This window comes from Lepidothrix coronata, unplaced genomic scaffold, assembly GCF_001604755.1.
Source record: "Lepidothrix coronata isolate B3197 unplaced genomic scaffold, Lepidothrix_coronata-1.0 Scaffold2, whole genome shotgun sequence".
NCBI classification, from domain to species: domain Eukaryota; kingdom Metazoa; phylum Chordata; class Aves; order Passeriformes; family Pipridae; genus Lepidothrix; species Lepidothrix coronata.
The window spans coordinates 4,969,818-4,981,538 of record NW_016690182.1 but is presented as its reverse complement, the minus strand read 5'-3'; the positions used below and the strand labels follow the sequence as shown (position 1 = coordinate 4,981,538).

At 46.4% G+C, this 11,721-nt stretch overlaps 1 protein-coding gene across 6 annotated transcripts in view; it reads left to right on the top strand.

The window, feature by feature from the left end:
- DOCK11 (dedicator of cytokinesis 11) overlaps positions 1-11,721 on the top strand; it is an 81,223-nt gene that overhangs the window by 52,188 nt on the left and 17,314 nt on the right. For 4 of the 6 annotated variants that reach the window (XM_017818693.1, XM_017818703.1, XM_017818688.1 and 1 more), the window contains 10 exons: positions 198-273; positions 592-695; positions 2,691-2,802; positions 2,926-2,992; positions 3,453-3,500; positions 3,703-3,768; positions 4,012-4,145; positions 4,760-4,875; positions 6,489-6,626; positions 10,976-11,158. In XM_017818693.1, coding sequence (XP_017674182.1) covers positions 198-273; positions 592-695; positions 2,691-2,802; positions 2,926-2,992; positions 3,453-3,500; positions 3,703-3,768; positions 4,012-4,145; positions 4,760-4,875; positions 6,489-6,626; positions 10,976-11,158 — 1,044 coding nt within the window. The remainder of the gene's footprint in view (positions 1-197; positions 274-591; positions 696-2,690; positions 2,803-2,925; positions 2,993-3,452; positions 3,501-3,702; positions 3,769-4,011; positions 4,146-4,759; positions 4,876-6,488; positions 6,627-10,975; positions 11,159-11,721) is intronic. The other 2 variants (XM_017818721.1, XM_017818711.1) reach the window with 1 other exon arrangement.

Sequence of the window (11,721 nt, the reverse complement as noted above, 5' to 3'; positions counted from 1 at the left end):
TTTAATATCTTCTACTATTCTTTCTACTCCTGAAGTTTTTGTTTCTTTGTTATGGAAGTAAGGATATCAATTTTTGTTTTCTACTGTGTTGTTTTTAAAAAGTACTCTAATTTGCCTTTTTGTATTGCATTATTCTCTTCTATAAGAGAATAGGTGTAACCTTCTGTTGGTCACAAAAACCATATATTGCTTTACAGGCATCCAGGGATGAATTCATATGCAGTTTTCCATCCCCCTCAAATAGATCCAGCCTGATTGCAGACAAAGAACCAGGTAAATTTAATTTTTCTAAATTTTAGCACTCCCATTTATTTTTAACACAACTATTATCAGCCTGAAAAACCCAAACCCCGTTACCCCAAACCCGAAACAGTGATCTCCTGAAAGGCCTTGCAGAGTCTACCTGCTTTTCCACGGATGTGGTGTCACCCCAACTGTCCTTTACAGATTTGTCCTTTTGCAGCTTTTGACCTGGGGCTTTGCCAAGCCCCATCAGTGCTGTCTGAATTGTGTCCTCCACTCTCGGTCTGTGCTGCACTGAGGAGTGCTGGTGCAAAGGGCTTAATTGTGGGGTCTGGGTTTTTTTTTCAGCCTGTGGAGCAGCCCTTCCAAATGGCCATGCAATAAAGCGAGAGGACTCAAAAGGATCCCTGAACTCGGAGGGGGCAACCAGTTCCCCGGATCAGAGTGAAACAGTAATGTATCAGGAGCTGGAAGTAACAGCGCTCACTGCAACAGTCTGCGGGATGTGTTAAATAAGGGGGAGGGAAAAGGAGTTCCCCGTGTTAATGGTCTCCAAAGCCAGCTTATAGATCTCTCTGTTTGGAAACAAACAGATTGATGTTTACCAGAGGAGGTCAGAGTCACTGGTCTGGTATGCTTTCCCTCTTCAAACATCCCTGAGCCAAAAATAGAACTGTTGACAAATTACTTGTTAAAGATGAAAGGCAAAATCTGCGTGGAGAATCTCTGCTCCCATGGTGCATTTATCCATACTCAGACATTCTCCCTGTGTGGGGATGGGTCTGGGCCTGGCCAGAGTCCAGCATCTGGTGCTGGGAACTGGTTTCCATGCATGTCTGGGAAACAAAGCACTGTGATGTGAGATTGCCAGTGACCACTGACTTAAGATGAGCTGTTTGATGAAAAACCAGCACAGGCCAATAACCACAGGCACAAACTTGCAGAAGGTGACTGCAGTCACTCCACAAAGAGCTCTGACCCCACTATTTGGACAGGGTGTACTTTCTTCTTGGCAGATTGCACACATGGAAATCAGGTATTTGTGCAATCCAGCCCCTGGTTTTCCTCAAGGCGCTTTCCAAATGCCTGGCTTGGCGTGAATCATTGATCCATCTTCAAAAAGTTTGGCCCTTGCAAGGCAAAGATTATCTGGGCTCCGACTGTGTCCTGACATGCTTAGCAGAGGTGGGGCCTTGCAAGCTCTCGTTCATAAATCACAGAGCTACAAGACCAAGTATAGCCAAACACTTGACTATCAAACTGTTCAGCAAAGCCCTGAGCATGTGCTTCACTGTTGCTGGTGGTGTTGAGGTGTTGCAGAAAGCAATATCACTTGCAGCTCAGCTCTTCCCCCACGGCCAGACATCCTCCTCTGTGCCCTTGAAGGTACACTTTTCAGAGTTGTCGAAAAAGGCTTTTCTGTTAGGGAATGTAATATCCGCAAAACCACATAAAAGCAATGCCACGTGGAGGGGCACAGCTTCAGTGTTGCTCTGCAGAGGCAGACAGGTTGCTCTGTGCCTGTTGCCCTGGAGTGAATTGCGTGCTGACTTGATAGTTTGGCATGGTCAATAGCAAAGCTCTGGCTATAGCACACATCTCCAACTCTAAAATGATTGTTTATTTCTGCTTTGTTATGACTCACATCCACAGCTTTTCCCAGAATAAACAGCAAATGAGATCTGTGGATCACTCTCCAAACATGTGACACACAGTTTTAGGATAAGTGTCCTGCTTACGGCTTAATTGTATCCATTTGTTGGAGGATGCAGCTAGGGCAAGCACAGAGAATGCAAAATAAAATTGGTATAACCTTAAAAGTGATGTTTCCCACCACACAGTGCCCAAGACTTTCCCACATAAATTGACCCACCAACAGGATTTCATTTATTTTGCCTAAATAGGAGTAGTATTTTGCCTAAGTAGGAGAAAATCAGAATACTTCCAAAAATCATGGGGGAGAAAAAAAAGTCTTAAGCTGAAATTTCCTCCTTTTTTAATAACTGACTTTTTGTTTTGAAGTGTATGCCTTTAACAGAAAGTTAGATTCTTGCTTTAAACTGTGATAGCCAAAGAACTCTTTTGTTACAAGAACTGTCTTCAAAAACGTCTGGGAGTTTAAATGCTGCAGAGAGCAGGGGAAGTGAAATCAGTCTGTTGTGTGTTTTGCCAGATAAGACCTCATTCCCTGCCCAGACATTTGTTTTTCTGGGCAGAGAAGCGTTCAGTCGTGTGTCCGGGATTTCCAGGCGGGATGGGCAGCAACCCCAAAGGATGAGCTGTCTCCAAAACATGGTGCTGTGGGGGGTAGGGGGGAATGGCAGCACATCTGATGTGTGCCAGGTTCGCTGTGCCCACGCTGCCCAGCATCTGGCCCCGCACTCTGCTTGGGCACAGCCCAGGGACCCAGGGCCGTGGTCCTCCATGTCACATCTGTGTCCCAATAGGCCCGCAGAAGTTCCATGAGGAACAGTGTATCACACTGCAGCCGGCTGGACCAGTTTGAGATCCGGACACTTCTGATGTGCTACCTCTACATTGTGAAGATGATCTCTGAAGGTTGGTGACTCCTGCTCACTGGGGGCAGCCAGAAGCACAAGGGACCATCACTGGCAGTTTTGGTTTGTAAGGTCCCTCTTTGAGATTTTAAATCTCAGTGCACTGCTTTTCTTTTTCTTTCAGATACTCTTTTAGCATATTGGAACAAATTCTCCCCCCAGGAGCTGATCAATGTCCTTGTGCTTCTGGAGTGAGTATCATGAGGTGGCTATTCAAACACTGCACCTTCATGTGGTCAGTACTGGCTAAGGAGGAGACCACAGTGCACTCACTGCCCTGTGCAACACCAGGGGTGTCTGTTCAGTTGTAATGAAATGCTCTTCCTCCCTCTGAGGAGAAACAATTGTGTATCGAGGGAGCACAGTGAAGTGGCAGTGCCCTGTGCTCAACCTGGGCTATGTCCCACCATGTGTGAACGAGCAGGGCTCACAGCACAGCCTCCACATTGCAGTGGGTTTGGTGAAACAGATGGATGAGAAGACAGGGCTGTGCCACAGGGTTTGGAAACCATGGGTGTGAGGTCAAGTGACTTGTAAATACAGACCCAAACCCTCATGCACAGAGGAGCGTGTCTGCAGGCCAGAACAATGTTCTGGATCATTCCTGATCTGCAGGATCTCTAACAGATACGTATTTCGCTTTCTTCCTAGGGTGTGTTTATTTCACTTCAGATACGTGGGCAAGAGGAATATTGCCAGGTACTGCCTTCCTCCATCAGGTGCCAGAGTGTGGGTGCTGTCCTGGTGCTCCCTGCCACAGCAGAGGCAGGAAGGGTGCATGCACGCCCACGCTGGGCAAACCCCAGCTGGCAGGAAGCCCGTGGGGCCGGGGCTCTGCTCAGCACTGTGCTGTGAGCAGGGGCCCTGCATCTCAGCACCCTGCCCCTTCCCTCCCCTCCAGCTCCTGCATGCGATCCCCAGGCCCAGGTGAACGCAGGTTGGCAGTGTCCCCCCCAGCTGGCTGCAGGTGAGACACGAGTCACAGCTCCCTCCCTGCTTCCTGAGCAGCAGCACTGCTCTTGCAGTAGCTCTAGGGCCGTCTGGAGCAGGCGAGATCTTCCTAGCCTGGTCAGTCCCACTGGGATTGTCCAGGACAAACCAGATCAATGTGTTGGAGGGAGGAGGTCTCCGTCCTGGTGCCTCACATAATCCTATAGTGGTGTGGCTACTGCTGCTGGTCCAAACCTGCAGTGTTTGCTTCCCCTTGCAGGGTGCACGATGCCTGGTTATCCAAGCACACAGCAGCAGATAGGAAATCCCAGACGATGCCAGCTCTCCGCAGCAGAGCCGGGGTGCGGCTCCAGCATCTGGGCAGCTTGGACACTTCCTTCACACTCAACCACAGTACGTACAGCAGGGTGGGATGGGTCTGTGGAGTGTTAGCCTGATGAAAACTCCATGCAGCCGTTTTCTGCTTGCTGCTTGTTGCTTCAGGATACTCAAACTCTATGGAGTTACAGTGGTCACCATTCCTCCCTGCAACGTTCCTAATTGGGTGGGGGTGATGTTTAAGCCAATCCCCTATCTTGGCTCATCTTCTTGGCTGAGTGTGTGTGCAGGCAACACCTTGGTTTGGGTAGTGAGCAGGGCAGGCAGGAGAGCTGCCCTGCACAGACCTGTGCTGGAATCTGCTCTCAGCTGTTCCATGTGAGTGAATTTTGTCCCATTGAAGCACTTTGCCATTTCCCCTTCATGGAGACAACTTGGGCAGCTCATTGTCTGTCTGGCTTTAAAGACAGTGGTATTAAGGGGTAATACTGATACTGGTTTTCTCTCTCGACATCAGGCTGAGGCAGCTTCTCTGAATGGAGCTGGCAAATTCAGCATCTTGCTATTCTTGCTTTATCTCCCAAACCCAGGGAAGTGCAAGGGGAGAACCTTATCTATATCCGCATTTAGATCTTGTGGGAGTTGGAGTGTTGAACACTGTTTCCTCCTGATTTTCTCTTTGCCCACAGATGCAGGCACCTCAGAAGCAGATATTGTGCACCAGGCGTTACTGGAGGGCAATATTGCCACCGAAGTGTGCCTGACAGTCCTGGACACCATCTCTTTTTTCACTCAGAGTTTCAAGGTCAGCACTGAAATCAAAAATGTTGTAGAAAAGTGTGCTGTATTTCTGATTTTGTGTGGATTTTGGTGATCCCTTCTCCTAGAGTGGAAGAATATGGAAGGCTTTACAAAAGCAAATCATTTGCATCTTGTTTATTTTTCAAAACACTGAGTGTTTCTCAGGGTCTTAGAGTAATTATGCCCTTATGCAATCTTGCTGTTTCTTCAAAACTGCAAGATGTTATACCGTGACTGTAAACATTACAAAAATAGAATAAGAGGAAATGTACATCATGTAGAAAGGAGGACTAGATGAAAGGGAAATGAAGGTTCAGCATTTTTAGAATGGTCACTCTTTTCTGCCATGAATTCCTAGAAGCAGGTCCCAAATTTCTTTGAATCCCTGCACATTAATGTCTCTGGGGCTGAGGCATTCCTCCTGTGGCTACCAGTGCAGACAGGACCAGTACCACCATATGAATCATCCTTCATGTGATGATTCCCGCTCCTGGCAGTCATTGCCATCTACAAAAACCAAAACCTCTGTGGTGAAGAGAACCCCAGACTGGCAGCAAAATACTGTTCCAGAAGTGCTCTTCCCGAAATGTAGTCAGAGGAATCCTGTATGTAGCAATGTGTCTGCATAATGTCACAAGAGCAACTCTGGATTTCAGAGCAAGCATGATAAAGATTTCCTTTTTAGATGAATTGAACAACATGAAGAGTAAGTGTTTCATAGCCTCTGCTTCTGTTGCAGAGCCAAAAAGCCATCCTGGTGTATACATTAAATTACTCCTTAGAAGTTTGGTAGCATCAAAAGGATTTCAATGATGCAAGGGTTAAAACTTGCTTGACTTTCTCAGTTGCCTCTTTTTGAATATGGCTGAACTGCAAAACAATGTGATTTTCAAACCACAGGACAGACTGGATTCCCTTCCGCTTTAATGGGCTTCTGCTTCACTTTTATGGTCACAGGGTGTTCCTGCACAGAAGTGGGCTCTGTGCTGCAGCAACAGGGCTGGTGCTGCTCTTGCTGCCGAGCAAATGAGCTCAGTTTAAAAGTCTGGATCCTAAACTTACCCTGTGACAAGGTGTGTACAAAGTGTCAAAAGACACGTAGCTCCATTTTACCGTATCTCCAGATGATGCAAACTGGCAAAATTTGCATGGAACAAGGGAAGTGTACTGGTTTCCTACAGCTATGAATCTACCCAGTGAAAAGATGTGATAGTCTTTTTTTTTCTCTCTCTCTTTTGGGCTGCAAATGAAACAATTTTCAAGGCAAATAAAAAGAAATGGAAAAAACCAGTGTGATAGTTATGTTGTTAACAGCATGTTTTATTTAAAATAACTAGGCAATCAGTGAAAGTTGTACAGGTTATTGACTTAGGTTTTGGAATTAGTGATGCAGAAGTGATAAAATATTTTTGTTTTATTCTCTTCTATAAAAATAGCCTCTGACTAACTACTGTAGGTTTGTAGTGATCGTCATATTTTATTGGTTGTACTTTTACTGAAGGCCCTGTTCCTTATCTGGCTTAAGAATTGATGTGATTAATTATGCAAAATTATCTCTGTTATTTCCAGCTTCAGGCACAACATTTCTATGAAGTAACTTCTCTCATTGCTTTACAGACCCAGCTTTTAAGCAACGATGGCCACAATCCACTTATGAAGAAGGTTTTTGATATTCATCTGGCTTTTCTCAAAAACGGGCAGTCAGAAGCAGCCCTTAAGCATGTGTTTGCCTCTCTGAGAGCTTTCATTAGCAAGGTATGTAATACATGACAATAAGGGCGTAGGAGAACTTATAGGTACGGCAGAAAAGGCCAGTATGCTTAAACTCCTAATATTTTGGAGAAATGTTTTAGAAATCCAGTTAACCTGGGGTGTTTTTTAAGTCAGTGAAGTCCTCCAGTTATTTATTATTTGGTGGATATCAGGAAGCAAAAGGAGAAATCATGAGGAGTTCTCTCACTTGCCTTGGTCACAAAGATTAGCCTCTGTTCAACCAAAAGCTGGTGCTTGAGTCTTTGCCCCAAACTAACTATGCTGACAGTGCTATTGCTTGAATAATACTTGCTCTGACAGGCAGGTCCTCACCCACTGCATTTGAAAGAAGACAGTACTTGCTGAACCTCAGTGAACCTTCCGTGCTTTTCTGAGCCCTGATAGGCAGTGAAGCTGTTTAATCCCCCACGCTCAAGCAGTGACAAAGCCACAGCAAACTATGAAAGACCAGTGACTGATGCTATGAAAAAAGCAGTGAGTGATGACATTTCCCTTTGTGCTTGTCAAAACCTGCACCTCTCATAAGTATGTCTTCAAGACCCAGTGTGAACGCCATTCCTTCCAAGCTGCACGGTTATCATGAATGCAAAGTTAATTAAAACCTCTCAAATCCTGTGGACACAACACTTCATTAATGAGGAAAATCCATTGCAGCGAGGCAGAGCACAGTATGTGAGTGATAAGCAGCAAATGGTAACTTCCAAAGGAGCTCTTGCACTAGGTGCTGAGCAAAGTCTGATTAAATAAAGAGGCTGCTAAACTGTTTTTCAGAGGTGGAAAAAGTCTGTGCTATGTATGTTTTACTATAACCCCACAGCAAAGCTGAGAGCTAGTATGAGTCTAGGGCTAAATATTGGCTTGTGCTAAGCAAACATGTGAGAAGCAGAAATGCAGAAGTCTTGCTGGCTCCCTGTCTGCCTCCAGACATTGTGGTCTTCTGCAAGGTGTTTTACCATGGGGTTTCTTAAAGCCTGCTAGTTGGCAACTGGCAGTGGCAGGAATCGCTCAGTTTTTCTGCAGGGTCCAGTTCATGTTTACTGCTCTACCTTTCTGTTGAGTTTTCTGTGTGCCTGTGATCTGTGTAGCCTCGAGGTCCATCCTGATGCAGATCTGCACACACCCCACCTTTCCTCTTAATAGCCAAAAGTTTGTTTAGCCAGAAATATTTGTTCTGTGCCTATAGCAAATAAGAGACATTCCTTGCCTTCCCGGCGCATTTTCTGGGAGTTTTTTTAAAATCTGAAGCCAAACCTGCACACCTGTTCAATTTGATCTCACTGTCATCCTTCAAAGCCTGGAGCCCCTCAGGGGTTCCACACTTGCTTTCCAAAATGCCGATGACAGCAAGGCAGGCTGCATGCTTGGCTACTGCAAGGATGGGCAGTGGGATTGTTTTCTTGGATTTATGCCAGCCTGAATCCATGCTCAATTTGGCATCATGGGTCTTTAAAGATATGAAAGATTGATTTCAGCTAATTTCTCACATTTCCCCTATAACAGGACATGGGTTGCTTCTGTAAGAGCAAGATATGAGCCCAGCAGATAGTATCTATAAGGAAGTGTTTTCTTTGCCAACTCCATAACCACACAAGTCCCAAACTTCCTTCTAAGTCCTCTCAAGGGTTCTTTTAAGGGCTAAAGTGGTGGTGGGGGGAGTGTGGGTCGTCACTGCACTTCGTGACAAGTGCAACGATAGAATGTGTTCCTGCAAGTTTGTTTTGAAGTATGAATGCTGCTTTGTAACTCCAAGAAAAGCAAAAGTGAGTTGTGCCTTTGACAGGGTTAGAAAGGACAGTTTGTCATTTCTGTGGCCTTCTATGGTAGCTATAATTGCAATGAAAAAAATCCCCCTCTTATCTGGGGTCACAGCAAATGGTTACTGGAGGGAAAAAGCCTTCTGAAATTTATTCCACATCCCAAAATCTCTCTTAAAAATAGCTTGCTTTCTGCATTACATCTGGTTACTGGATAGGGAAAAGACCTTAAAAAAATAATAAGAGATGTTGCAAGAAAGCAAAGAACAAAGACATTCTATAATTGTTTGCATCTTTAGTTTTGGTTTTAAAATGAATCCCACTTGCATGCATGTGTGCTGGGAATGCAGGAAGAAAGCTGACTGTTTTACTGGCTGGGAAGAACCAACAAAACTAGACCGTTCTGGTTTCATACTCTAGGTTTTCTTAACAACTGATTCCTTCTGTTCAGAGCATCACTTACAGATAGATATATACACACATGCTTGGGAATGGTTTTAAATTAAAGGTTATAAAGGAAAACATGCACAGAGGAGGGATCTGCTTTAAAGAGCAGCTCAGACACGTGGATGTGAATCATGGAAACCCCATGTCTTGCCTGCCACTCTGGCTGTCCTGCCCTCACATCCCTTTTGTGCTGAGACCTCTCCGGGAGCTGGTTGCTGTGTTGACTCCTGCTGTGGTCCATCATATTAGGGCTGGATCAGAAGTGGGCTCCTCCAGTGTTCACAGTCATCACACATGGGCCATTTCATGCTCTTTCCAGTGTGTTCTCTGGCCAGGAGAGCCACAGGCAACACCTGGCCAAATCTCCAGCAGGGACACACCCATGGGTCTGCTGCCCTGAACCTGGCACCAGGAACCACTGCTTGGCCAGCTGTGGGCTAAACCCAGTGCTGAGCATGACCCTATCTTGCTGTGGGGGAAGGACTGCATTACAATGAGCAGCAGTTCCTTAGGAGCTCCTTTCCTGAATGCACACAAGATCCTCGTGGCCCTGCCTTACTATGATATTTATTTGCCTCTTTTCTTTCTCCTATTTTTCTTCTGAATATGTTTTTGGCTAGAGGCAGTGAACATCCAAGTATTTCATGTCTTCATTCTGGTTTTTAACCTCTGTGTGTGTGTATGTGTGATCCCAACAGCAGTCTTGCCAGCCACAGCTCCTAGATTCCCGTTTTGAGACCCTGTCACCAGTATGCTATGATGGTGGCCATGGCAGTACCCTACAAGCTTTCCTGGAACATATATACCTAATGCAAGGAGTAGAGGGCCACAGTAACAGCTCCAGGCTCTAACTGGAGGGTGTGAGTGAATACTCTGACAGCATTTACTATCATCTCCCATGGGCAGAAGGTAGTGGGCAGATAGAAGTGCCCCATGAGCACCACTGGCTCTTGAGCAAACTGAACATGTCACTCCTCTGAACAGGGAAAACCACAGTTGCCTCTTTGTGCCAGGAAATTCCTTGGGGCTCATTGCCAGCTGCAGCAGGAAGGAGCAGAGTGCAGAAGGAGCAGAGTGTTGCTGTGCAATGCCCAAACAGCCCCCACTGCCTTGAGGAAGTGCTGGCGTCACCCCTCTCCAACAGGTCCCTGCAGAGGCGGCTGCGTGCCAGCACAAAGCCCTTCCTTGTTCTGCTTCCCTGCGTCCAGACCACTGTGGCTGGGGTGGAAGGAAGCTGAGTGTGGTGCTCCCTCCCCTCCAGCCACCACTCATGACCGCAGCCAGTGGGACACGCACTGGCATCCCCAGCTCCAGGAGCCCTGGAGGCTGCTGCCCACTGACCCACTGCATCCATCTGCTTTCCAGACATGGCTGTGCTTGCCCCCACAGCTGTGCTCAGCAGCAGGAGTTTGGTGAGAGCACAGATGTGCCACCAGGGTCTTCCCCATCTGCTTCCCTTCCCCCTGCTGCAGGTCTCTTTACCCTGCTGCTGACTGAGGGAGCTCACACTGTGGTTTGGCTTGGTCCTGCTGCTTCCTGGGGCAGGCTCCATCTGGGGGGACAGGGCAGGTCACTGTATTTTAGGCCCTCAGGGACAAACCAGTCTCTTGTTTGCATTCCCAAGGGTGCACAGGCATGATTTTAGACTTTTCTGAGGGGTGGAAGTAGCTGTGCAAGCATCGCACATCATGTTTCCCGGAGAGGTCGGACTCCTGGGTGGGTTCTGATGGATTTTCTGATGTTCTATACAGCAGCCTTTGGTGGGAATGTCCATGGGACCTCTCCTCTCTGCCCCACTACTGGTGTTTATGGATTTTGTAAGAACATAACACTTCTATCCAATTTGGTGAGCATTTTCCAAAAACCCAAATATTATCAGCAGGTGGGTTAGATGGATGTACACAAGCACATCCCCAAGAAGTCTGACAGCAACGTTCACATTGCTCTAGGAAACGTAGTTAAAAACAGGCCTCAAATTCATTCCCACAAATACTTTCAGGCTCAGAATACTGGCAGAAGTTTTACTGAGGCTGACCAGGCTCAGTGTGTTGCCCTGTGTTCCTGCCCATCTGAACCCTGTGGGTGCCATTTAGTGGTGTATTTTCTAATATTTGCATGTTTCTTGTGAAGTTTCCCTCAGCATTTTTCAAGGGAAGGGTGAACATGTGTGCTGCCCTCTGCTATGAGATCCTGAAGTGTTGCACTTCCAAGGTGTCTTCCACAAGGAACGAAGCCTCCGCTCTTCTGTATCTCCTGATGAGAAATAATTTTGAGTTCACCAAAAGGAGAACATTCCTGAGAACACATCTTCAGGTCAGTGACTTGAGAAAAGCTAGAGAGCAGCATGCCTCAGATTTAATGAATAGATATAGCAATTGTCACCTCACGTCTGCAGAGGATCTTGCTGTTGCCATATGGACAAAAATCCCCTTTCCAGTGACTGGCCCAGGCCGCTTTGGGTAAAATATACTGCAATGAAGTACTCCAAGCTGTTGAATTTTTAGAGTCTCAGACAGAAGACACATCTCTGCCCCAGAGGCTGACTGGGATGGGGTGGAAAGGACAGCTGCCTTTGAGGCAGGAAAAGAGCTTTCCCTGGAGCTGCTTTTTTGACATTGGTACTTTTTGAAGCAAATTTAGATAACCTAGTGGGACAGATGAATACCCTCCAGGTTGTAATGAATCACAGAATAAGGTAGCTAACATACAAACAGGAGTTTGTATTACAATTGTTGGATAGTTCTGTTCAGCAAAGCAGTTTGGACCTCTGGGGAGTATTTGTCCTTGGGAGACCTGCCAGCAAAGGCACACCATCTGCTTACCAATGCTTACATTGTGGGAAGGATGTGATGTTTTCCTATGAGCATTTTATTAAC